Below are 27814 nucleotides of genomic sequence, written 5' to 3' on the forward strand. Positions count from 1 at the left end.
TCAATAGCAAATGTATTTTTATTTATTCACTTAAAACTTCAAAAGAAAAAGGAAGAGATTCGCTGTAGTTAATGCATTAGACTCCAGAAGAGATTCAGGGTTCGAAACAGGATGACGTCTCTGTGAATGAATTCGATGAAGAGAAAACATCCAATCCTTAACGTTGTGAAAGGATTTCGAATTTTTCTGTCATGACTTCTTCATTCATTGTTTGCAATACAATATAAATGATCAAAATTTAAGCATTCGAACCAGAATAAAAACGTATATATAGCAGGAAATTGCAGCTTTTCTCCATGCTCTAATATTTATCCGTTCATTTCCGTTACGTGATTGATTTCACAAAGAGGAATTATTCTTTAAAATTAGAACTCTGATCTAGGATGCTTGCTACCTAAATTTGGGCTGATGTAAAAGCCCTCTTGAGATAACGGAAGCACAACATTACTCGAGGACATACAGTCGGTCCAGCAAAGACCTGGCGGCCGTTGAAGCTATTGGTCTAGCAGAGCAGTTACTACTGCCTAGTTTGCTTCCTTAAATTTGTTACTTACAATTAGGAGAATTGTAGAAGTAGAGAGTCTGTGGGTGCCCCTAAGTTCCTTTTAATACAATTTTATGTTAATTAGGGTTCTTCAGGGTTTTGGACAATTCTATTGGGACGATTTAATAAGAAAAAAAATTAATAGCTTCAGGAAATAATGAGATAGTAAAGATTACCTATAATTTTGTAGACTTCAGTTTTGCATCAAATTATAATTTGATAATTATCAAATATAATTAAGGAGGAGGTATGCTAAATGGTTCTCCGTTTTTCAGATCATCCGCTCTGATCATTAGACTTCGTACAGAATCCTGTTAGATTGCCGTCTAAAAAATAAACCAATAATTCTGGGTCGGAAGTTTACAAATGATTAAACCACTAGTTATTATTGGGTTGATGACCCGCTTAGATAATCTAGAGAGGTAATTTTCTCGTAACATTTTTATTTTAAAATTTCTAAATGGTTTGTTTTTTGTTGATAAAAAAAATTAATATTCTATAATAGGATACTTTTTCAAATCATGAACTGTAGAATTCAAGCGAACCTTACAACAACCTAGAATAGCGTCAACGCACCCAGATTAATATAAGAGGTGCATTCAAGTTATAACGCCTCCGAATTTTTTTCTCACTAACCAATCACACAAAAAATTTGAAACTTTTGTCACTTCTCGACGTAATCTCCATGTAGCCTCACACATTTTTCACAACGTCGCCGCCATGTTTCCATGGCCTCTGCGAACGCTTCTTTAGGAGTCTGTTTTGACCACTGGAAAATCGCTGATGCAATAGCGGCCCGGCTGGTGAATGTGCGGCCACGGAGAATGTCTTTCATTGTTGGAAAGAGTCAAAAGTCGCTAGGAGCAAAATCAGGCGAGTAGGGAGCATGAGCAATCACTTCAAAGTCTTCATTCGTGGCACCCACCTGGAGGACACTTTTCGCATTTTCAGGTCATCATGAAGGATTGTGTGCGCAGATCCCTCGGAAATGCCAACTTCGGAAGCGATCTGTTGCACACTCTTTTGGCGATCCTCCAAAACAACTTTTTCCACTCGGTCGATCGTGTCAACAGACCGACTGGTGCGAGGCCGAGATTGTCTTGGTTTGTTTTCACACGACGTTCTTGTTCTTCCTTCTTTAAACTGTCGCACCCAGGAACGCACATTTGACACATCCATGGCACCATCACCACATGTCCCACTCAACTGGCGTTGAATTTCAATTGGTGTCACACCACTATGTACGCCTAGGTTAGCTAACTACATTCATTTAGGCATAATTAATTTTAATATTTCTCTGTACTGCTCAGACTCTCAAAAGGGAGATAATTGATTCCAGTCAACATTATCTCGGACAGCTAGGCGGATTTACCGGTTAATTTAGACTTGCGAAGTTTGGCTGAAGTTTAAGAGGTGGATTTTGCGGGAAAAAGTGTATTGGTCACTACTGCTAGGTGAGCCTTAATTGTTACCGGACACCTAGAATTATCTTCTATATTACTTCAGTAGGAGGTGTGAATTGGCACCAAGGAGTGTCATCTTACTCTCACCAATTTCTAGAACATCCCTGAAGATCCTGGAAGAGTTGTTCGATCATCTGGACGTTGCTTTACAATGAGCTCCTTCAGAGAGAAACAAAAAAAAAGAGAACCCATCGCTTTCGTTTGAAATGCTTTCCTGATATTGATCTTGAAAGATATTTCTAAGAAGATGGCAAGGACCTCACACTCCCTAACATCTTATTTGGAGAACAAATTTCAAGTTCGAACTCTGGGGACTGAAGTAAGAGAAAATCAAGGGAGTTTTCTAACCTGATATATTTTTTACTCAAGAGATCTGAAACGTTTACTTCTAAACTCAACATTTGAGTACTCGATTTCATCAACAATTTGACTCACTGAGTCTAAGAGTAAGCAGTCCTAAATTGAATCTAACGATGGAAATAAACGTGTCATCGATAATCGAATATAGGCTATTGGAACAGGCAGTCGGCACTATGATTTCCCGTTCCATTAGTATCCATGTATCCTTCTCCGCCGCTCTGCTCCTGATGGTATCTAGATCAATGTACTGGGAAAATTGCATGTACATTCAAATGTGTGTGTGTGTGGTATGTGAGGTGTCCAACCCATCTCTCTCTGAAGATATTGATTTTCCAAGTCCTGTTGGAAATCATATCCTGAAGGAGAAGAAAAATAAATTCAATTCAATCAACTGTGTTATATCAAGCAGGAAGCCAAATACCTGATTTTCATTTTTATTTTCCCAACTTGATTATAAGAGGATATATTGAGAACGTGTCAAATTTTTGGAACTGGGGTTTATCACTGGTAAAACTAGTTTTGGTAACCAGTTGTAGCAGAAAAATACTTAAGCACGAGTATACCAAGGGGGTGAGCGATTGTTTGAGTAAACAAAAGAATTGCAGTTTTAATGGTTAGCCTATGAAGGCTTGCCAGCAATAAGGAAAAACAAAGCACAACATGTACTGCAACCAGATGAAGGTGGAAAAGTTTGGCTCTTTTGGGAAGCAAAACCTGCCAGACTTTCAAGTTTAATCAACATCCAGGATTAGAAGGATGCTTTAGTAGACAGTACCACAACTAACCACCTGAAAAGCAGCGGCCTAGGCTAACTGCTCCAGCCAAACAGATTCTAGTTTATTTTAGAGTGCAGTTGCGAGTCCTTTTCTACAAAAATGAAGGAAAAACTAGCCATTTTATCTTGTCATAGAGGTGAAATTCCCTTAATAAATATATAATCTACCTCGGCGCCTTGATAGCATAGCGGTTAGAGGCGCAGACCTCAATTGTGGTACCGAGTTCGTTTCCGGTCTTTGCCTTGAATTTACAAAGTAAAATAAAAAATGAAATTTATAATAAGGTATGTTAGCCCTGAGCCTCTACCCATGATCAACTGTTTAGTAATTACGACGTGAAGCCCGTCTGAAATGATACGTATTACTTTACCCTAATTCAGTTTATTACAGTCAACGTTATAATTACATTTCTTACTGCACATTATTGGAAAAGTTTACTTTTCTTTTTTTTTTAGAGAGGGGGAGGAGGAAAGAAGAATTCGTGTGTTTATGTTATTTACTTTACTTTTTCTGAGCGGAAAATTTTACAGCGGATGGTAATAAAACACGGTTAGAATACAGCGAGGAGAGGGAGATGATGTTTACAGTTGGGTGAATTAAACAGGCAGTGGATGGTAATGTCTACAAGAAACAGCTGAACAGGAAGTTGATCCAAGATTCTGTAAACAAATCTGAAAAAATATACAAAAAAACGTAAGCCACCCCTACAAACTTCCGTTCTCCAACAAACATTTCTTACTTTAAAATGATTTCCAAAATTTTGTTTAAAACCATTCATTATTTATTATTAAGTACGAAACATTGAAAATGAAATAATTCCACTTTGAATGATGTCAATTTGAAAATATTCAGAATTAAAGAATTAAATAGAATAATCATTTACATTTAGAACTTTTAAAATGAAAGAGACTAATATCGGACAAACCTATTGGACCAACTTAGTAAAAGAGCAATGTCCCTTCCAAATCAATACAGTTTTTCGGAGAAGAGGCCCACTCTGTATAGTGCACTTCCACATATCGATAGGAAGAATCGAGCCAATCTAATCAGAATCAACACAGTAGCTGTTTCTTCTAATCAGGTGGCCTCAAATTTGGCGACATAACATCCCTTTCACTGCCCTCTATTTGTACTGGCTATTGCTCTGTCATTACATGGAGATCCTGGCCAGTATCCAGTTCGTTGGAGCTATTGCTGTTCAACGAAATTTTTATTATTCTAATTCTAAACAAGCTTTGTTGTTAAAGATTGTTGTAGCTTCTTCAAGTGTCGAAACCCTCTTGCAAAAAAGATATACGAGACAAACAGAGGAACTAATTTGTAAAAATTAGAGTATTTAGAGAACATCAAAAAGTGTAGGTCCGAAAACTCTACCTGGATACTCAGTTCGATCGTATTAAGGAGAGAGAAACATAAAAAAAAAACCTTAATCAGCTGCAGTGCAGTATTTGTATTAATAGATATTTACCGGAAGTGCAGACGAAGTAATAAAGTGTGTTGGTCGATGAGGCGCGGGAATCTTACGAGTTGCCTGCAAGTAGCGCTGCAACACACTACGTGGTTGTTGCACGTAGTAAACAGACACACCCTAAAATACAATGACATCACCACCTGCCCATGACGTCATATGCCTTATCAAGCTCCAGCAGTCTAGAGAAACCACTAGAGTAGGTAATTGTAGTTAGGCTTGCACTACTTATCTCCACTTGATCCGCTATACAGCTGGCCCTTACAGCTCCACTATAATGATTGGTCGATGTGCACAAACTAAACTATCCCCTCATTCTTCCGCAAATCATCCAACATGTAAATAGCTTCCCTTATGATGAAATTATTCCCTTAAACTCTTGAGTTCATGACTGTATTAAGAAATAGGGCAGCATGAAATTTGCAATTTAATCACGGAAAATAATTCGCAGTGTAATGTGCACCTACTGGAAAATACTTGAATGCAAATTACTGGTTACCAAACTGTTATTGCCATTTGAATGTAAATTACTATCCAGCCCTGAAATTATCATCCTTGTCTAATTAATGGCTGACGGTATGGCCCTCACGTCAGTGATTATCTCCCTTTCTTCAGTTCCGGAACTCTTAATTAACATGGAAGGGATGATCCTATTCTTGCAACACTCTTTCCAATCTACCTCCCCCAAAACCTCTTATTCAATAATTAAAATTCTAGTTGCAATGTTAGTCATTCCTAGAAAACGTTTTACGTTTAAAGTCAATGTCGAAGAACTGTTGATATAAAGTACACTTTGAAGGCCTGTTGTTACATGAAGAAATGAGAGCTGATATTAACAAAGGAAAATGAACGTGTGCTGTGTATTTGGGAAAGAAAAATTCTCTGAGAAAGATTTTCAGATCTAATTAGGAGAAAAATGGATTGAGGGTCCAATAAAAAAATGGAGGGACAGAGGGATTATTTTTATTTTCAATTTTTTCTTGTAAGGCGTATCAACAAATGAGATCATTGGCGCCTGGAACTTCTTTCAGTGTACTGTCGGGTTCTTGACCGTGTTCTCAACAGTCGGTGAACTGCTATAGGCACCTGGAAATAGAAAATCTAAGGGCTGGCAATTTGGAATCGAACCCGCTATCTCGACGAAGGAATCCAGGTCGCTTCTCCTGAGCTAATTTCTTCTTAGATGGTTTATTATAAACAAAGAGATACTAAAGTGGGTTAGCCGTTTGAAAAGAATATCACAAGACAGACAACCGAAAAAATTGTACCAAAGTCGTACTTGTAAGAAGGCCAAAACTGAGTTGGAAGGATAAAGTGGAGGAGAATCAGAGGATGTTGAGAGTTAGGGAATGGAGTGAGAACGCAAAGGATAGGAAGGAGTTTAATAAGGTACTAGAGGTGGCCCAGAACCTTCATCGCCTGTGCTGCCAGAGATATTGCCAGATATATCTATCAGAGAATATATTTTTCAGCAAACGGTTTCAGATAAAACTGTGGAATGCGTTACCGATGAAAATTTTGAAATCTTCACAAATCTCTTTTGTAAATTTTCTTCTAATTAGGAACTATAGCAACACTTTAAGACAACCCTGAATAATATAAGGGTGATGAAACTGAACATTATACTGTGGCCAACTTAACGAACCAGCAAGAAAATACATTTCTGTCATGAAGCTGTGAAAAAGTACGGTTGTATTAGAACGGAGAACTAAACCCTTCTTCAATTTAATCGAAGTAAAACACCATTATCGTCTGCAAATCTTCAAAAAGTTAATTAAACCGATCATCATAAAAAAAATTGATCCTCAGAGATGAATGAAAATGCCGTTTAAACCTCATTAATGTTGAATTCGAAGAAACATAAAATATCAGTGAAAAATCATTAATTTTCAAACGAATTAGGCTATAATTTAGGAAAAGTCGGAAAAAAGAAAGTTAAACAGAAAGAAAACCAACTTCAAACTCAGTAAACTAACTAGAAAACTCTGCCCGACTCCAGTTCAGGAAAACAGTCGGCCAGTTAACAAATGATAACCAAACTTGGTTGTACCCTTCTCAATTGTGTAAAAGTAACAAATGTTGACAAGGTAACAAACTTCTCTATATACATAACTTTACATACTAACAGACATAAATAGAGCATAAGATAATACCGTTATATACCAAAAATTATGTTCGTGAACATGGCGAAAATCTTATAATAAAACTTTTTTTACAGCAAATTAGTCAATAAATTTAAATGATAATTAAGGCGGAAAATTTCCTTTTAACATTAAATTCTGTTTAAGTGGGAAGTAGAACTGTTAGTAATTAATCTTTTGGCTCAAAGATGGTATGAACTGTCACCACCTGCCGCACCACCATCAACCCCAAGAAATATTTCCGTTTTGAATCAAACCTACTCCTCTTTAAACACTTTAAAAATTTAAAACGACATTTTTTAACACTAAAAAATAAAAACTTGAGACATGATTCTCACAAACACAAACTTAAAAAAGGAAAAAAAAGTCTCCATTAATATTGATACGATTGCTCGCTGAGATTATGGAGAATTGTACGTGACAGCAATATTGATCGGTTATTATAGTAGCACACTCTCCTCATACAAGTTGCTGTAAGTGCCTAACTTCGTGTGGCGCCTCTTCTCAAGACCAAGATATTTATTTATTCTAACTTTTTGATTTAGAAGTGAGGAAAGTAAGCAACAATCGTGTTCAAATTTATATTGAGATTTCCCTAGAAATATCCCTTCTGAGAATCTTCTGAATTAGAAAATGTGGTTTCTGGAAATTAGTCTGCGTGTGTAAAAGGAATGGTCACAGGAAACTAAGGATCTATACTTGGTTTGAGTATTCCTGTAGGGACTTGTAGAAACTTAGTGGAGGAAACCCCCAAACGGAAGTATCACTAAACTTTTCCAATTTTATTACATTAAGATTTTCTCGAAAACGACGAAGGGTATCTCTGCTGGAGTAATATTTCCCTTTAAAATGTCACTCTACAGTAATTATTGCCGTATTACTTATACAATGAGTGTAAAAAAAAAATTACTCAAGCAGAAGTACTTCTTAACGGATTGGATCTTTCGCTTGATTACAAATGTCCTCGCCTCTTAGATATATCGCACTAATTAGTGCAATAATTTGTTTTCAGGAGCGGGATGGCTAAGCATTGCTGTAGAGTATTAGTTCCTATCATGAGAGTTTGAACGCAGGAACCACGTTAATGCTACAGAGAGAGGTGATGATTCATATTTTATTGTATTTATATATATATATATATTAATTCAAGATGCGCCAATAGCTAAGGAAGCCTTTTCAATTCACTGTCGGCCACCGGACAGTATTCTCTCGTTACAGACAACACTGTCCATCACCGGACAGTGAGCTGTAAGGGCTAGCAGCTGGATTCGAATTCGGGATCTCTGCCGACCAGAGCTACCACTGAGCTAATCCCTTCCCTCTTTTTTAGTAAAATAAGTGACTTTTTTTCTGGCGGGGCTTGACATCCAAATACCGATTAGGGCGGAGAAGGCTAGCAAGCGTAATTTACTGCTACATTTATTTATTTACTTTAAATAAATTAAAAGAAGCTACACACGGGATTCGAATTGGGGATCTCCTACTTACAAATCCAATTTCGTGACCACTACACTAACACCCACCATCCCCGCTTTTATAACTATTATTATTATTATTATTAATGTATAATTAAGTTAAAGTACGATTTCTGTTTAATTATTCTACTAGCAGAAGTAATGCAATTCAAAGCTTCAGTGGCAACTAGAACTTATTAAAGCAATGGGATAAGGTTTTGCAAACTCCACAGGTTAAGTTTCAACAAATTCACAAAGGAGTTGAATGCCTTGAAAGTTAAGAAACTCAATTGGTCTATATTCAGAAGTTTGAAACCAAAAACTGAGAGAGCTTAAAGCTAACTGTACCACGAGAATGGAGGCTGAACTATTAAGACTGGGGTACCTATTTAGCGAACAAGATAACTTTATCAGTTGGGTGATGAAAAACAGTGAGAAAAAAAAGATCAAAAACAGGGAGATCATTCCCAAATCATTGGGAATCCAGAGTTGTGGTAGTATGAAGAGACCAAGAACGACGTTGAAATGATGAAATTTGGAAGGTGAGTTGTCTAGGGCCTAGATAGAGACCTGAGGCGAGCCTACAAAAATAACACATCATCCCTGGGGTTACATTTTCCTGGGACAAGTCCCTGCATGGTAGTTCTCGTCTGTGATAGTCCAGAATAAGAAAGTAGGCCACGATTGGAGCGCTTAAATTGGGAAGAATATCGTAGCATAGAGACAGCTAGGAATTATTGATGTTAAAAAACGCGGCTCTTTCAGCCAAAAAGGAAGAACGAGAAAATACAATAATCTAAATAATTTAAATGCACAAGGAATTTCGTCTTATTTCACTATGAACAGCGTAAATCCTTTAATTTACACAAACTATGGGAATCTGTAAAACATTGGGTTAATGTTAACAAACTGATTTACAAACAAAATGCACTAATAAATACACAGGAAGTTACAGTTTAAACAGTTAGTTTCTGTTTTTACCAAACGTCTGTGATGCTAATTGAAGTTAGGTTTATCTTTATATTTCCCCTCCATGGCGCATATTCATGATGAAGGCATATTTACTAAACTGTACACAAAAAAGGGCTTCATCACTGACTTTGACCTTGACTTAATTGACCTTAACTTTAACTCTCTTTGTCCTTTGCCCATGATATTCTGGAATAGGGTGGAGACCTTCTCCTTAAGTGTCATACTAGTTTAATTTTTTGAATTTATTATATTACTTTAAGATGAGGAATTACTGATTTTTTTTTTCTATTTTCTTTAGATATGCCACCATAAATATTCTTTTTGAGGCCTTGGCGTCCGAAACAATTTTTATCTACAAAATATTTTAAAAAAATATATAAAAAGCAGAAGACTGATACTTTATTTCACTTTGTTTCCAGAATAGCTTCACCGATTTTCCATAAACATTGTACTCATGCATTACTCACAGATGTCAACATCTTTTCAGGGAAATACGATTACGGGCAATTCTGGGTAAGAGGGTTGGGTAGGCTTACATCTAGAGTAATATTTCTATGTAGCATACGATCCTATGCCATATGTATGATAAAGGAGGGTTTAGATGAGTTGTTTAAATTCTGAGTTTGAAGCGACCGGTAGTAATATTGACAACAGTCAGGCTGGCACCTCAGTTCAACTGATCAAATTGCAGTCAGACGATCTAAACTTGTGATTTGACTTAAATACTATCAATAACAAAGAATTCTGACAGTAATACTGACAATGTTAGGCTACCATTCAGTAGTATTGATCAAACTTCGATTAAATGATCAATTCTTCTGATTCACCTCAATACTATTGTCAATATCAATGGATACTAACAATAATATTGACCCCGAATGTTTAGCTTATCGTTCCCCGAATACCGCATTAACCCAATAGATTCCCCCGATCATCAGAGATACTGGTATAGCAACTGGAAAGTAGTGCTCTCTCACCAAAGGGCATCACAAGGTTTTCTCCAGTGTCAAAACGAGCCGCAGCATTCATCCAGGAACCATCCGTGTGGTAGCTAACGATTGTAAATTGAAGGAAGACAATTAAGGAGGAGAGCTTCTATCTAAAGTGTCAATTCTGATTAATGTACGGTTTTACTCCAAACCAATATAATGTTTTAGCAATGTTACAGAAACACCAACACATTTTTATTGTATATAACAGGGAGGCTAGGCTTTTCTGCAAATATTTAGTAATTTCCGTTATTTAGCAAGTAATATTAACAAAACTTGCATGTACACGTTAACCTCAATAAGAATTTATTTAAACATAATGTTTAAAAGATTCTCAAGAAATCCGTAAAATTTAAAGTATTATTAAAAAACACTAGATAGATCTATTGAAAGGTTTAACCAAGAAAGAAAATGTGCAATCACTGAGGCCGTGGGAAATACACGTTCAAAAGACACTCATTTCTATACAGAATACATACACTATACTACGTAGCTTTACACGTATGTCATCATCATAATACTCTGCAAGAAGAATGCGTGCTTTTCGATGTATGAAAGTATGCAATGTCTGTCCAAAACGTACTAGGGTTGCTTGATTTGAGCGGAGAAAGTATTTTATATTTTATTTTTTTAATATCCGCCAGATGTCATTGGAAAGCACAAAACTCACGAATAACTTTCCGTTATCTGTTTGTTGATAAGTATTTTCGTGTCCCATCAACGGGAATGTTTGTGTTTTTTGTTCTCGCGAAGTTTTCTTCATGTAAAAACGGTTACAGTAACTTCTAAAATGTTGACAGTGGTTTAAGAGGAAGAAATGAGACGGAAAGGGTGATTCTGGGGTTTGCGCAATTTAAAACTTTTCTACATAGACAAAAATTCAACTTCAATTACTTATAGAACTGACTCAAATAATAAATAATACTAACTAAAAACTAAACTAAAAAAACAAACTACCACGCGGAGGTCCCGGGTTCGAATCCAGCTGCTGACCCTTAGATTTTCTCTTCCTAGGAGCTTCTTACTGCTACTGTCTGGTGATGGAAATTGTTGTCTGTAACTTGAGAACACTTTCCGGTGGCCGGCAGTGCACAGAAAAAAGCTACGGGCGCCAATAACCTTAGATGTTGACGCGCCTTAAATCATAAAAAAAAAACCTTTACTAAATCTACCACTGATGAGAGGTAACTTACGGCGCCGAAACAATAGAGTAATAACAGCTTTCAAGACAAGAGTTCCAACTAGCCAGAGTTTAAAAACCAAAAGAAAAAAGATCAGCAAGAGAAACACTAATATTTTATTATCTATTTGTTTCAATCTCTTCCTCCTCATAAGAGGGAGTAAGTACTACGACCGTCTTCAATTTTCGAAGTTTTCACCATAAATAATGTTTGGAAGTTCACTAATATACTGACATATATATCAATCTTCGATTGTTATTTTTTATTTATTAATTACGGCTCAGTATTCCAATTTTGCAAATTAAATTTATAGCCCCCTTCAGGGAGTGCCACAAAATGATAATAGAATGTACTAATCAATATAAATTGATAAATAATAATAATATTTTCACCAATATGTAATCAAAATCAAAATTTACTAACAATCATTACAAAAACAAGCATAATTAAAAACAGGAAAATTGAATAAACAAACATTTCAATAAATAAAAAAAAGTAAACATTAAAATAGAAACCATAAAATAAAATATGCACAAAAAAAATGTTTTATTATTATTACTACTCAAAACAGCTGACAAACTACAATACAGTTGGATGGAAATACGGAAGTTGCTAACAGCCCCAATAGCAGCCAAAGTTTCTGCACTCTTGCCAAAATCTTATATTTTCATATACTCTATCCCATATCTTTGCACTATTCGGCTAAAATCTTGGCAAAGACTCCTCTATATATGGTTTCTACTAGACTTCTTTTATCTTTATCGAACTATTTGGCAAGTACCACTTAATGATTGAGAGGAGATGACATATTTTTTGAATAACCACAGTGTTTTATAGCCTAATTTTTATTTTTATTCTTTTTTTGTAAATTGGATCTACATATTTATGTCGCTTATTTTTCTCATTTGCAATTACAAACCTAATTTCTTATTTTCCTTATTTAAGAGACAGACTAGCGATCGCATTGAATTTTCAAACTAAGCAGTTTATACGCGTTTTGTGATCCTTTAATTTCAAAAAAATCGTAATGTTTACTTTCACATGACTTTAATCTTAATGCAATAATTATAAATTAATTGACAAACTTAAACTAATTTTACTGAATTTATAAAGTTCTCCTTTATTATCAGATAAATCTGATATAAATCACATCATTTGATTTGATTAATATTCTGCGTCCACTTGCGGCACCTCCATTGACCCGGGGTTTTTGATTTTGGTCTCCAGTCCCCAAGAACCCTTGAAGCAACTTTTGTACGAAAAACGTTTTAAATTATATAAGCAGATGGTAAACATAAGTGCAAGCACACTACGTTTAACACAAATCATTGAGCTTTTTAGGAGACAAAAAATAAAAAAAGACACTTCGAGTTAACAAATATTTACTTGGTACTTGTAAGCCAAAAATCATGCTTCACTCAAGTGCTACTTCCAGTGGAGACCTTTTACACCATTTCTTCAGGTAATCTAGGCCCGCGGATATCCCAGCTAAATAACTCAAACTGATAACTTCAACAATCACTAAATACACTTAGGGCTAACAGGGATAATTGTGAACAACTATGGAAGTTCAGCAAACCTTCAAGCAACTCTAACTCAACTTAATCCCTGATGCCATGCGCTCGTGCCGGAGGATGGAAGGCAAACGTGCTCTTACGAGCCCGAAGCCTTTGAGGCACTAGCCCTACTCCTATAAGTGAGTAATCTTTCCTTACCAACACGACTTGGAAGGGCCTTGCAAACTATCCTAGAAAGCCTGAGTAGTTACCAAGTGTTGGAAGAGAATATGAACTCTCTCTAGGGATTACTTGGGAGAGGGGTTACCAAAGCCTGCCGGTACTCCAGTTACATCCTCTCACACTTGGATTAATGTACCTCAGGGATACGCCAGACAAATCACAAATGCTCTTTACATTTACTAGATGTCCTCCATTCCCCGAATAAATACTGACATTTAAGGGCACAGTTACCATGTTTAGACCTCTTCCTTTCAAGGTACAATCACAAATAGCAAAGCGGAAATGTTTCGATTTAAAAATTGTTTGTTCAAACAATTGAACAGACCATTCCATAAAAACCATTATGTTAGACTGAAAACATATTTTTCCAAGTGAAAACTCCAAATATAAATTTATTAAGATAGTCTACTTCCACTTTCTTGAGCAAGAAAAACCAGGACAAGCTCTAATAATTTATAAATGCACGGATTTTGAAAAATAAAAAAGTCAATTAGTGTAAGTAAAAATTAATATCAGAAATTAGAGGAAGGAGTAATTTTGGGTTAAATAAATTGAATAAAAGTTAGCGAACCCAATTTAGGATTCCCAGGAGGTTTTCAACATACAGATTTTAATGAGAACTCTTACTACCAAACATCCTATAATTTGAAGGTAACCCGGGACTCGACAAAGTTATTGATTATTAATTAAAATTAACAACTTCACAGTCATTAAACCTTTTTTAATTAAAAAAGAACTTTTCAATTTTTCTTTTTCATAAAAGAGTTAAATTAAAAGATATATATTAAAAACCCTATAATTGTACTACTTATTAGAAACTCATAAAAACAATTAATCGTAAATTGTGATTCTATATATTTCTAAATTAAGATGTTCATATTAAATAAAATGTTAGAAAGATAAGGCAGTAACCGGCAAAATCAGGGCGGTTGCTAACTAGGTGATAACATATCGAACGTCCGAAACTTCTAATTTTAATGAACCAGAGCAGTACCAATAATTTTAAATCAATGACGCTAATTCATAACTTAATTATAAAATTATGTTAACTGTTCTTTCGAATGCGGTTTCAAAACTAACATTCTCCAAGATGATGCGAAGCCGTTTATAAATTTGTCATAATAACTTAGTACTTTTGTACAACTTCTCCAATTTACTGTTAATTAGAAATGTATCAGTTTAAAGATAAAATTACAAAAGTAACTTTAAAACCTAGGCCAAATAACATAAAAACTCAGCAAAAATTGAAAAAAGGACTCACTCTTATTTCAAACAATAACTTCTCAGGCAAACGTATTGTTTAAATTTATCATTTGTCAAAATAATATCAAGCAAAAAGCAAAATAAAGTTAGATTTAAATTTCTTAGGGTAAAAAGATAATAATTAAAACATAACTATGATGAAAATTTGACAAGGAGGTCTCATGTTCAAAAATTAAACTTAAAAAATTCAATCAGTTGCCTATTTTAAAGTGAAGCAATTTAGAATTGTTCAATCCACTGTGTCTTCAATATTATTTCAAACAGAATTATTTTGAAATTTTCTTAAGCATTTTATTGATAATAACAGAAACGTTCTTAAAGAAGTCGTTCAGAAAGAAATAGAAAATAAAACCAAAACAAAACGTTGCAGAGAAGCTCTGATGCTGCATCCAGTTATAAAAAGTGATTTGATTCTTAACTTCTATGTGGAATTGTTTAAAGAAATTTTAAAATCTTATAAAATTATGTTAATTGAATAACATTAAAGTTTTCAGAAATAAACCGTTATCCAACCAGTTTGACTAGAGCCTATGAACCGCCTAGTCTGAAAGGCAATAATTATAATATAATGTAGAAAAAGAAAGGCTTACTTGAATGTTTAACTCAAAATTGTAGAAATTAGTTTCATTATTACTGACACAAATATAAATCACTTCACAACACTGTAGATTTCTTTAAAAACACTTAAAACATCGACTGTAAATGTCGGCTGATAGCTAACGAAACTCCTACGAAGTCACACTAACACACTCCAACAAACTGGGGGCAACTACGCCTACTGAAAGTGCTGACTGCGCCGCGTATCGGCGCATTAGTCAATGATCCCCCCACCGCTTACCAACAACAAGAACAGGAATGTTTTAGCGATCAGCCAGGGTAAGTTTGGTTTGTTATTTTTTAACCGGGTAAAATAACCTGATGTATTTTAGCGAAGAATTTTTTAATTTGGTTAAATGAAGTGGTGCACAGTTTATTAAAATGGTGCTTCAAGCTTTATAAAACTTAAAAATCTTGTAAAAGCTCCCACAACTTTCTCCTTTTTCAATTTTGTCAAGGATCTAACTTATACATTTTCTTCAAAGTTCGAACTTTTTATATTCGTTACAGCTGTTACCTGGTTATTTCCGCTATCACCAACGAGGGGTAACCAAACTTATTTTGGTAGGTCGCTAATCCTCTCCTTATGATCAAAGAGGTTATAATTTGGTGAACTGTTGTAAGTAAACAGCTGGTTGGGGCTATTTTTTTTCGCATTCCTTGAAATTGTAATTACTTGTTAACCTAACCAACCGAGAAAGTCAACTTTTATTGTATTAATTGTGCAGTTTGTATTTATTTACCTCTTTATTTTTTGTGAATAACCTTAATATTTATTTAACGTTTAACACCAGTTAGCACGTCTTCCAATATGTTGGACTTGGAAGATGAATATTTCCTTGAAGAAGACAAGTTGTAAGTTTTTCCTTATCAGTAATTACCCTTATCGTAGCCTTTTTTTGTAAAGTAGTCTATTACGTTGTTTATGTTAACATAACATTTTATTTTGCGCCTTAGTGAAGTGCTTAAAGTTCTTAAGCTTTTTGTTATATTTCATTTAATTCTTCAAAATTTTTTGTTTTATTTTACTTTCTCTAAATTTATTTTTATTCCTCTTAGTAGTAAGAATGATGCCCAGGACAGTTCTTGGTTATGACTACAAACCTCTAGATCTAATCGCACGAACGACAACGGACCCGAACATGTATTTTGTAGAGGATAAGTTGTACGTACTTTATTTACATTTTTTAAATGGAGCTCATTCTAGGAAGTGAAATGTAACTTGGTCTTCTAATTTACAATTGATGTTTAATTGCTTAATACTCTAAGTTGGAATCTTTATCGAGTAAAACATTTGCCATGTTACATTCGCTTCTGAGACTCATTATTTTTTCTTTCTGAGATTTTTGTTTGTTTTTGACTGATTTATTTTTATTACTAAAGCGATACTAGACATTTTAACCTAGTGCGTTACTTATTCTGAACTGTGGGTATTCAATGTAAAAAATACTGACTACAAAGGCCATCTTTCATGACTCTCTCTAATGTCAATATTCTTCGTAGAGAACATTCCCTCTGGTAAGTGTAAGTAATGGCGAACTTAAAATATTCCTATTGCCCTTAAAACTCAAGTGGTCATGTATCCAGGCAATTTTTTTTAAACAGCGTCAGAAAAGAAAAGACTAAGAAAGTTGCGTGATTTCAATCCTTAGATTATATAGATTAAGTATCTTTTTTTATGGAAATAGTGAATATAGACCAATATTTACCTAGTGTCCTTTTTTTTTTTACTTCATTCTAGAGGAATCTAGAGAACGTTTCGATCTGGTTAGGTCGAATTTAGAATTTTTTTAATTTAGTAGAAATAATTATTAAATATTAATTTATTCCTTTTTCTTTGAATGTTCTTTGAATCTTTTGTTAATTATAAAAACTATCTTTTAAGACGGTAGTAAGTGGAAGATTCCCAGTTTGAGTCCAGCAATGACTCCATAAAAGCTCGACCACACCTTTGTTCGTAAACAAATTATAAAAACATTGTTTCAAATACATGCACTCTTGTTTTGTGTTTTCCATGAAGGATTTTTAAAAGCGTAGCAATCAAATTTGGACGTGTTCACTTCAAATACATCTATCGCAAACACTACACATACGATGTACAGAGAAGACTTATTCAAAACAAAAACAGCCCACTTAAAAGTATCGGCGCAAAATTATAAAACGCCAGTAGAAATTAAAAAATGCTCAAAAAAACAATTTTGAGATGAACCAATTTGAAAAATCTTTGAATAAAAATGTAAAAAATCCAGCATTATTTTCATAAACTTTCGAAATCTAGCTTCATTGTTAATTGTAAATCTTTAAGCTGATTTTTAGAATATTCTGCCTCATGTTGAAAAATGTGCATCGACATATGTTCTACATTCTTGAACTCAAAAGATAAGTAGCTCAACGCCAATTCCCAGAGCTGCTTCGCTTTCTAATAAGTTTTTAGACTAAATTTATTTTTGGTTTAGGCCCATTTTTGCCCAAAAGATTTTACTAGGGCGAAACCCCCCAAAAAAGACTTTCATGACAAATACACATTTTTGTGAGGTAAAGCGTTAATATGTTACTGTAAAGGTTATTTCTGAATCAGGGCAGATGCTTGAACAATGTTCATAGGTGTGGTCGAGGCATATGAAAAAGAATAGATGCTCACAGCACTTTGAACAATCGATTTATCTTGTAAAAGTTACAATGGTTTTAAAACGTTTAGAAAACGGATAAAAACAGGTGGCCGCGAAGGGAGAGTGACTAAGTGAAGGGCAAAGAAGAAGTGTGGTAGGCCTCGTAAGAAAAAAAATGAAGGATGGTGCAGAAGAAATAAACTCAAAGATCACCAGTCTTGACGAGGGAGTTTGGAATTTTGCAATACTTGAGCTCACCTCATGAAAGCTAAATGTCGACCTTTATCTAGGGTAGTAGCCTGGAAACAAGAAAAAGTACCATTAATATAAAAAAAAAAAATTATTTAACGCGGTTACTAAAAATCGTTCATTTTTATTTTTAAGAGTCCTTGGTTGCATACATAAATTTCCATAGTCCTCCCTTTAAGAATTAATAATTAGTTTATGTGTTGTATATTGGTAACTCAGCAAGAAGTGTAAAAATAAGTGGTTAACTTTTCCTTCTGACTAAACTAACTATTGGAAAACCAACTTTGAGTGGCTAAGCTCTGGAGAAGAGTGGCTGGCCCTAAGAGAATCGACTGAACTGACTACTTCCCACAATTTTGTTGTTCATTTTTGTCTTTTTCTTTGCATGGAGTTTTGTGAAGTATATAATTAGATTATATAATTTTATAGTAATGAAAAGTAATATTTTTTTTTTAAGCTCATTTGTTGGCCTTAATAAATTATTTGTAACATTTTGACCCTTATTGTGATTGTTAGATGCTTTGTTACAAAAATTAGCTTCAACACTTGAAAAGTTTCATTTATAGTCAGTTTAGTTGCTAGAGCTTGGGAGTTTATTGCCTTTAAATGCTTATCATAAATTAACTAGGGCAATTGTTATATTGAAGTTATAAAGATAATTGAGATATACGCTGGCGTGAATTAGCATTCAAAATAGTAATTGACCCAAAATGTTTTGGCGATTAACTTTGAAATTTAAACTTAGAAGGAAATTCAATTAAAAAAAAAAAAAACACCAATGATATGCTATTTTTAAAAGTCGGCAGTCGAGAACATTCCAGGGGACATCTTTACTTGAAGAGGAGACAGTGGATTCTTCTTCTTCTTTGACGAAAGATGGTACAACGAATTTATTGTAAGTTCGTAATTTTATTATTATCTTCATTATTATTTTGTCATAAATAAAATCTGAATCTTTTATTTCTGTGTGCAGGAATAAAATTAAACCAGAACATCAGCTTCTTCTTGGGCCATCCAGTATTTACACATTTCAAGACAGTCTGTGAGTAGCTTCTTAACTTACAAACAAAACATTTAAATATAGCTTTTTACAGTGATGTAATCTTGCATAAAAAGAGAAATTGCCTCCAGAATTAAGATGGTGATCGATTATTCCATACATATACTATCCCACTTACACACACTCGCTGAACAAATGGAACTGTTTTAGTTAGAGGTACGTCTGTATTTCCAGAGCTTAGAAAAATAATTAAACTCATCTGATAAATTAATCCACTAATTAATTAGATTAAGCCCACCGTTTTCGCAAATTAACTTTGAATTTTTCAGAAGGTTCTGTTGTACTTAAAAATTAGGCGGAGTAGGCTGCCATAAATTATAGACTGGAAAAACTATCCTGTAGAAGTGTACATGTCTTGAAGTACTACTTTCTTGACATTATACTTGCTGTGGAACAGTACTTCTTCTAAAGGGGCACCCTACAAGGAAGCCTTCTTGGGTAGTTCGCTGAGAACCCTCCCTGAACCCCTTTTAAAAAAAAAAGTAATTGTACTTGATTGGATTTATAGTAGATGAAGAAAATCGCTTCAGTAAAATCGTCCTTCCAGTTGATATAAATGGATTTCTACCAAGGTTCTACAAAACTTCTCTTTAGAAGTGTTAAGAGAAATATGAATTAATAATGGAAAGTTACATCACTGTTACACGATTGTTAAAAAATTTATTTTGCTTTTTATTTTAATTTTTCTACTATTAACAGCTACTGTGTTTGTTGCAGGTAGTTACAACAATAGTTGCACCAACTTTTAGTATATACACATTTATATAATTGAAACAAAAACTGATTTCCATAAATGCTTGTAAACCAAAGACTGTAGTCTGGCTTATTTACTTAATTTTGTTTAGAGCTAAAGAGCGAGCAAAAATGAAATGGCTTATTTATTTTGCCTAGAAATAAAATTATTGGAACTTTTAGCTACATTTTTTGAATTTATCCATAAATTTTACAAAATTAATTCCCACTTTCAAAATTACTTGTAGCTCCATCTAATTTGATAAATTTATAAAGTAAAAAGGATCTTCTTTTAGAAAAGCCAGTTGATTTTTTAGTTTAAAGTTTCAATTCTCTCCCCAACCTCAAAGAGTCCTTCTGAAGAAGATGAATATCTACTGAATAAAAAAAAGCAGTGAATTACTGGACTGTGTTATATGAACCAGCTAATCAATACCTTTATAATATATATTTGTTTTTATTTTTAGCAATCATTAATTTGCTTTAATTTCTGGAATGCTAAGATTTTTTTTTTATATTTGAATGTTGCACGTTAATTATTTAACCATGATTAATATTTGTAAGAATAAAGTACAAGTTTGTAATTAGAATTTGCAGAAATTAGTTATTTTTCTTAAATAGTTGCACTATTTATTTTTTATGAACACATTACCAACCAAATTATTGCACCTCTTCCTTTTACTAGTCAAAATTATGTGCTAATTATAATTGGGATATAAATAACTATATCCCTAAAGTAACTATATAACCATGAAGTTTTTATCGTAAATAATGTTCGTAAACCCAAAAGGGTTTAATTTTTGTTGGCAATTCATAAAGTTTTACTTTTAGAATTAGTTGTTGCATATAAGAAGATTGGCGAAGAAAATTTATTCAGCTACAAAATTTACCTTCTAGCAGTTTGTATGAATTGAAAAGTGTTTGGTGTTTAAATCTGTCCGCGTAAACAATATCTTTTAGAAAATTGTCGGCATTTTTAACGTGTACATCGACGGCTTAACTAAAATGGCGAACAGAAACGCAAAATTCGATTTTACTTTAGAGATTTTGAGCTCTTTTCTCCTTTTATTCACCGCTAAGAATTTTAAAGGAGAAGTTTAAGCCCATTGCATTGACAACATTGCGGATTAAGCAGCAATAAACACGTACCTGTATATACATATAACCATGTACTTCAATGAATGGAAGAGGATATCCACGAAGGGAGGGCATTCTGAAACCTTTAATACTTGTGTTTTCCTTCCTTAGTTCATTGGATGGTTTTATTTGGTATATTAACAATCGTAGATTTATTGTACAATTACTAACATTTTAACAAACATTAGTTTTTATTTAATAAATTATTGTTTGCTAACCCAAAATTTCGGGAAATTTCTTTCTTAATGCATCGTTGATAAAATCATAGCTACTCATCAAAACCACTGAGTACTTCTTGCATGCCATTGTTGATTGTAGAGGGATGACTGTCACTTCTGGTATTGTAAACATCAAGAAGGATACCTCTAACTTGATTGGGATCAGCATTGGAGGTGGAGCTCCTCTCTGTCCTTGTCTATATATCGTCCAGGTGAAATCTCAAGTTTAATTGCTTGCTTATATCTTGTTACTTTAAGCATAATATATTAGTTCATTGTTTTACATTTCACTAACTTTCTACTTGCTACTAATTCTCTAACATTGTACAGTTACATTTATAGTTTTTAATGATTTGCTAATTTTGTTTGCTAATTGTATTAAAATTGTTCTAGGTGTTTGACAACACTCCTGCTGCAAGGGAAGGAACCTTACAGAGTGGAGATGAATTGGTCGGAGTTAATGGCCAATCCGTGAAAGGAAAAACTAAAGTGGAAGTTGCTAAAATGATCCAAGCGTGTAATGTTAGTAATTCTTCTTAGTTATTGGAAATTGATAGTTAATATTTGTTGCAGTAATTGTAAAGGCTGTACTGCAATGTAGTCTCCTCAGCCAATTCCCTGCCTTCATTCTGCTACTTGTAGTACATACTATCTACGGCTTTCTTCTTTTCCTTCGTCCTTTAGATGACCATTTTATTTATTTAATTTTTTTTTTACTGCGTTTAGCCTTCTACCACTCCGTCCGTTGATTGGGATCAGCATTGGAGGTGGAGCTCCTCTTTGTCCTTGTCTATATATCGTCCAGGTGAAATATCAAGTTTAATTGCTTGCAAGGAAAGGAACTTTACAGAGTGGAGATGAATTGATGAATGAATCTACCTCTACTAGGTTCACTCTTACAATTGGGTAAGAGGCTAATCAACCTCCCTCAACTTGAAAAATAATAAATTAAAGTTTCAGTTGAGTTAACTTGGGTCGTTAACGATTATTTAGTTAATCTAATATTAAGCCACAATAGATCCAAAGAGGTCGCAGTGGCAGAGGCCTTGGGCTGCCCTACTAGAATCTTAATCTAACAAACATCCCTGTTTAATGAAAACAAACATCTTTTTGTTAAGAGATGGATGGTATTATATTATGAGCAATAGGCATAAACAAAAATCCCTGTTAAGAGATACAGGAGATTACGCAATAGGTCCCGTTACAGTGCAAGTTACGTTTCCTGTCTGTTTAGTTGTAATGGAACGGCGAACAAGAGTACCCTGAATTGCCTAACATTTGATTCTGGTCAAACTTCATAGTTTCGAATATGAAGATAATTTTAAGGGCTTTAATTTTGAAAATTCAGGTTATTGAAATAGGTTCATTCTTTTTCTATGTTTTAAATGATTTTAAAGAAGTATTGAGTAATTTAGGAGTAGAAATTTGTAATAATGATTATAATAAGTCTTAGTTTATTTAGTAGGACTATTATAATCATGAATTTGAAACGGAGATTTCAGGATGGACTTCAGCCTCTAGTATTTTTATTGCTGAATGGAAAATTTCTGAAAATCATTGTTAAAAACTTTTTTTTCTAGGATGAAGTAAATATTAAATATAATAAACTGCATGCTGATCCTAGTCAAGGGAAAACGGTGGACATCATTTTGAAGAAGGTCAAACATCGACTAGTTGATAATGTCACGAGCAGCACTGCAGATGCACTGGGATTGTCTAGAGCAATTTTATGTAACGATTCATTGGTTAAGAAATTAGCCCAATTGGATGCCACCGAGCAAATGTATAGAGCTCTGGTCGGCCATACTAAAAGAGTATCCAATGCTTTCTACAGATTACTTCTTGTTTACAAGGGTATGTCTAATTTATTTTATTTTTCATAAACCTATATCATCTTTTTACTTTTGTATCTCACCACCTTCTGTTTTTTTTGTTTTTGTTCTATTTATTAGATGGTAGGAAAAGTCAAAGACTTGAAGTAATGAACCCTTTTTTTTCTTCTTTGTTGTGTGTATCTTAGATATAAGTCCATAACGTTCCTTTGTTAAAATTGGGTATAGTTTGAGGTATGCTAACCATTTCTGCTCTCAAAAAAAAAAAAAAAAAAAAAATTGACAAGTAAGAAATGGAATTTGAGAGGCGCTCTAAAGTTAAAAATCAGTCGTTTAGTTGAGGTTACTCTCAAAAGTTAATGTAGGAGAGTAAGGGCGCAGAATGATGTCATTCTGTTAGTTCCAGACAAGAGCGCCCTGGCGAGTCTGGAGCTTGGGATTGGTTACAGAATTTGGTCAAGTAGAAATCTATAGTCACGGTCGTTGCCTGGCTGAGATCATTGTATAATTGTATGTTATCGCCTGTTGGCCTAGAGTAGGAGAGAATTTTACAATTTTGGGTTTAGAATAACTTCTGTGTGCATATTGTAGCTCACCAGCCATTCAATAAATAAATAATTTGTTTTGTCAATATTTATGGAGATATAATTAAATAAAAGTTATGAATAAAATATTGAACAATTGTGTTTCAGCGTTTGGTGATGCATTTGCTGGAATAGGAGTAAGAGAACCCCAGCCGAGAGCCAGTGAAGCTTTCCGTGCATTTGGAGACTACCATCGGTTAATGGAGAAAAATGGAATTCAAACGTTAAAGACCATAAAACCTGTAGGTATTTTCCTGAGTTTTATTTTTATTATTAATTATTCTGTTTAAAAAGGTACAAATTAATAAGATACTAAGATAGCGAGGAAGGGCGTAGTTTCTACATATCATAGAGTCGGAAGCTATTGTGGAATGTCAAGTTTACTTGAAATTGTAACTCATCTCCGACATCTTCTCTTGCGAGGGATCTTTAGCCTCAGAGGATTCTCAGCAAATATTTGCTATGTAAGAGAAGGATGTTCCTACTCCGGAAATGCCCGAAAGTATAGTAGTTTGCCAGTTCTGAAAGAGTATTATTTATTTTTTAATTTAAAGCGTGTGAATCTGAGGCGCTTAGAGCTTTTTACAGTGCACTGCCGGCCTCTGGACAATGTTTTTTTGCTACAGACAACATCTTTCTATCACAGTACAGTGAGCCGTAAGAAACTCCTAGGAAGAAACAATATAAGGTTCAGCTGCTATAATCGAACCCGGGATGTCCGCGTGGGAATCCAGTATACGCTAATTCCTTTTCTAAATCATTAATCTGAAGAGTACTGTTGACTTCATTGTTCCTTCACGCTTTGGTCGCTCATCATACACTGATGAGTCTCTTTCCAATCGTTACCCTTCGCAATCTGTGTAAATGAAGTCCCCCAGCCTTCAGCCAAAAAAAGACTTTCACAATTTCATGGAAGTGTATTTTACAGCAAAACTACAATTTTATTTCAAGTAAAGCATTTAATGCTTATTGATTGATTAATTCTTGATTCTACTTGTTTAATGATAAATTATACCTTATTTACTGTACTTTATTTTTAGTAAATTTACTAGGTATTTTCAGATTCTGTCAGATCTCTCAACATTCCTGAGTAAAGCTATTCCGGATACAAAATTAACAATTAGCAAATATGCAGACGCTAAATTCGAATATCTTTCATACTGTTTGAAAGTTAAAGAGATGGACGATGAAGAGTACTCCTATGCAGGCTTGCAAGAACCTTTGTACAGAGTGGAGACTGGAAATTATGAATATAGGTAGGTGAAAAGGATTTAATTTAACGAATAAATCAGTTCTTGTTAAGTATATAGCAAACTATATTAAAATCATATCTGTTTAAATAGATTGATTTTGCGGTGTCGACAAGAAGCAAGAGCGAAATTCGCACGCCTCAGGTCGGATGTTTTAGTTAAGCTGGAATTACTGGACAGCAAGCATGTCGAACAGACGGTTAGTTTAATTGTAGATAAAAACTACCATCACTGAACTGGTCCTTTTTTAGGGGGCACAAAATAGTCACTAATGTAACCTACTAAAATAAATTTCTTTAGATATAATTTTTCAAAAAAAAGTTTCACAAAATCGAGGAAAACTGGAAAAAAATCTTAGAAACTTGAAATTCTGGCCACTCAGTTTTCTTACACGGAATTTAAGCAACACACTTCTTATTTGTTAATAACATTTCTAAGATACAGGATCATATTTAAACTACATTCAGCTATGGAGGAAATCCTAAACACACTTCATATTTATCATAATATACAGTGAGCACAAAAATGTTTAAGAGAAATCTTTGGTAGTCAACTAAATCTAATCCATTTTTAAGTGGTATTTACTTATGATCAACTTAACATTTATTTGTTATCGCCAGGTTATAGACGAAACCCACGTTAGTGTTCAAATGTAATATAAAGTTTTAAACTTCCTGTGATTTTTTTAAATAGATTTTGTCCAGACACAATTTATTAATTTATTTATTCGGTGGCAAGAGTTCCCAAATTATGTACTTTCGGTGATAAGTCAATTTATAAAATTAAAAAAATCACCATACTTTTTCTAAAAAGGGCTAAGAGAAAGTAAAAAATCTTATTTTTACGATATTTTTGTTCGGGTTATGGAGGATACAGATACTTATTCACATATAGAGAGAGTCCGCTTTGTAAAAACCACTTTACGGACGCTGGGAACCTCAAACTAATATTTCCTGAAGTAAACTCTAATTCTGTACAAAAACAATACCTTCTCTTACTTATTAGAGTACGAGAAGGTAAAAAAAAATTAATAATTTTTTTCGTACGTTCTAGGTGAGGCAGTTACATAGGCTGGTAGTGGCATTCTCTAAATTTCACGACCAGGCGGCGGAAACTCTTCGACAGAATGCACTTTTTCCCATTGAAATGGATCTGCAGACTAATGCATTCCAATATAGTTCAATTAATAACTGTTTACAGGTATGTTATTTTTTGTGTTTATTATTTGTATAATTTAACGTAGTCTATAATCTATTTTCTGTTAATTTACCTAACAAGATATATTGTTATATATTGTTTGTCGCCAGTATGAAGATGAAGAAGAGGAGGAAGAAGATGATGAATTAATCCAAGATGGTGTCGAAGCTAAAGAAGAAATAACACCAATACTTCCTACATCCACGTCACAAAAGATGAATCTCGTTGAAAATCTTACTGAAGATTTGTTGATTGGTGATTTAGGTGAGACGTCCACAGCACCATTACTTACTTCTTCAGATCTGCAACAGCCAACCGCTCAGCTACAACAACAGAGTGGTTACCTAAATCAGTTGATATCTGATTTGCAAACGTTGCAAGTAACTGCTACTACTGGCAGTGTTGATGAGCATCGTGAACAGGAGAAGAATGATCCTGCTGTTGGAACTCTTATAGGAATTGATTAAAAAAATATTAATAAATAACCGATGAAATGGGGCAAATAGGTTTTTTGTTAAAAAAAAAAGTTATAATTTCTATACACAAAACAACACAAATAAATTAATAATAAAAAGATTAGACAATAAATTTTAAAGAAGTAACATTAATAGAAACAAATGAAAGTAGTTCTAGAACAATATTTTATTGAGTTTTTGAGATTTTTTTGTTTTTCATAATTTTGGGCAGTACCGTGTACCTTTCTAGATTTATTTTGACCACTTCTGTGACCAGGCACATCATCTCTATTGCACATTTAAAAAATTAAAAACTTAGAAATCCAAATTTCTTGAATGATATTATTGTACCCTTATAATCATTCGCATGAATAGGAGTGTTAGTCTCAACCATCTCTCCATAGAATCTGCAGCTGCTTCGCGTTCTAAGAGCAGCTGTTACAATTTCGAATGTCTTATTTCCTTCTACACCGACGTACCCGACCTCAGTAAAAGGTAACTTGGATTTGCGGTGACTTTCTTTGTATCCCGCTAATTATTGAATTTTTTCAAACCATTTCCGAGGTAATGACAGATCATTACTGTTAGAGAGATCACTGCACTTTAATATCCGAATGGATAACAATCTTCTGATTCCGATTTTCTTTGTTGAGGTAAAACTGAACGTATTGTGTGACTTACCGTATGATGCTTGAAAATTTTCCCATTGGTTCCAAGATCCTGATCTGTTCTTTGCCAAGTTACTGTCAAGATCAAAGGGAATGCTCAAATGAAATATAGTCGTGAGGTTCTGGTAATTTTTCGTTTTTGCGCTAGAATGTTCACTCACAATTTTCTAAAAATACTTTTTGGCAATTGGAAATGCTCATAAAACTTTTTCTTATGGCAATTTATATAATTTAATTTTCTTAAAACTCAAAAATTTTTTACTAAACAGTTGGGTTCGTTAGGTGGAGCGGGGTTTACCCGCTTAAATGAAGTTTCTTTCCCCACTTTTTTGCCAACTCATATATTATTACTTTTTTAAATCAACGCCAACCGTTCGCAATAGCATTCCTTTTCTTTCGAAGCAATACTAAAATCAGCTTTAAATAAATATAAATCTTGTTCGGCTGAGCGATCACGCAATCGAGTCAGAGTTACACTTTTAATTAAATATAAAATGATAAAAGTTATTTTATTAGGCAAAATTGTAAATATCCTTGTGAATAAAGTTAGCTCTTTTAACTAATGAGGTAAATATTGATGTACTATTTCTTTTCTTATACAAAATTAACTTAATTCAATTTTTAATGTTAAAACAGCTTTTTAATTATTTTCGTTATTTTTGAGTTGGAATCTCGCATGTTTTTATTTGAAATATATGCTGTTAATTTTTATAATCTTGCCATGTATAATGTTTGGTGAAGGTAAATTGTTGAATTTCTAGGAAATTTATTAAAAATATACTATAATCATTGCTGAGTTATATATATATATTTTTGTTCTTATTTGGAACTTATTTAAAAATTATATTTTATCGTGTTCTTCAGGAAAATTTCTCA

At 33.8% G+C, this 27814-nt stretch overlaps 2 protein-coding genes and 1 long non-coding RNA gene across 8 annotated transcripts in view; 2 read left to right on the plus strand and 1 right to left on the minus strand.

Annotated features, from left to right (window-relative positions):
- The window catches only part of LOC141462025 (uncharacterized), a 177854-nt gene extending 169969 nt beyond the window's left edge, over window positions 1–7885 (plus strand). Inside the window, exon 4 of the long non-coding RNA XR_012463084.1 lies at window positions 7765–7885. This is a non-coding gene — a long non-coding RNA (uncharacterized lncRNA). The remainder of the gene's footprint in view (window positions 1–7764) is intronic.
- Window positions 1–15108, minus strand: part of Snrk (SNF related kinase) — a 77647-nt gene extending 62539 nt beyond the window's left edge. For 2 of the 3 annotated variants that reach the window (XR_012463072.1, XM_074143488.1), the window contains exon 1: window positions 14941–15107. The gene's annotated coding sequence lies outside the window, so the exon portion shown is untranslated. Of the gene's footprint in view, window positions 1–14940 lie in introns of all 3 variants that reach the window. The other variant, XM_074143521.1, reaches the window with a different exon arrangement.
- Window positions 15109–15564: 456 nt separating this feature from the next.
- PICK1 (protein interacting with PRKCA 1) lies at window positions 15565–27746 on the plus strand. 4 transcript variants are annotated; one of them, XM_074143534.1, is made up of 12 exons: window positions 15565–15802; window positions 16007–16112; window positions 18605–18700; window positions 18779–18847; window positions 21053–21164; window positions 21346–21474; window positions 22533–22806; window positions 23477–23610; window positions 24431–24624; window positions 24712–24817; window positions 25672–25818; window positions 25926–27746. In XM_074143534.1, exons 1-12 carry the CDS (start codon window positions 15775–15777, stop codon window positions 26280–26282), a joined length of 1752 nt encoding a protein of 583 aa, XP_073999635.1. In that variant the 5' UTR covers window positions 15565–15774; the 3' UTR covers window positions 26283–27746. The 4 variants fall into 4 exon arrangements, with proteins under 4 accessions (XP_073999635.1, XP_073999643.1, XP_073999651.1 ...); XM_074143542.1 differs by lacking the exon at window positions 16007–16112; XM_074143550.1 differs by lacking the exons at window positions 18605–18700; window positions 18779–18847.
- Window positions 27747–27814: the final 68 nt, after the last annotated feature.

Source organism: Rhodnius prolixus, unplaced genomic scaffold, assembly GCF_049639745.1.
Source record: "Rhodnius prolixus isolate KJV_2025 unplaced genomic scaffold, Rpr scaffold_1, whole genome shotgun sequence".
Lineage (NCBI taxonomy): Eukaryota > Metazoa > Arthropoda > Insecta > Hemiptera > Reduviidae > Rhodnius > Rhodnius prolixus.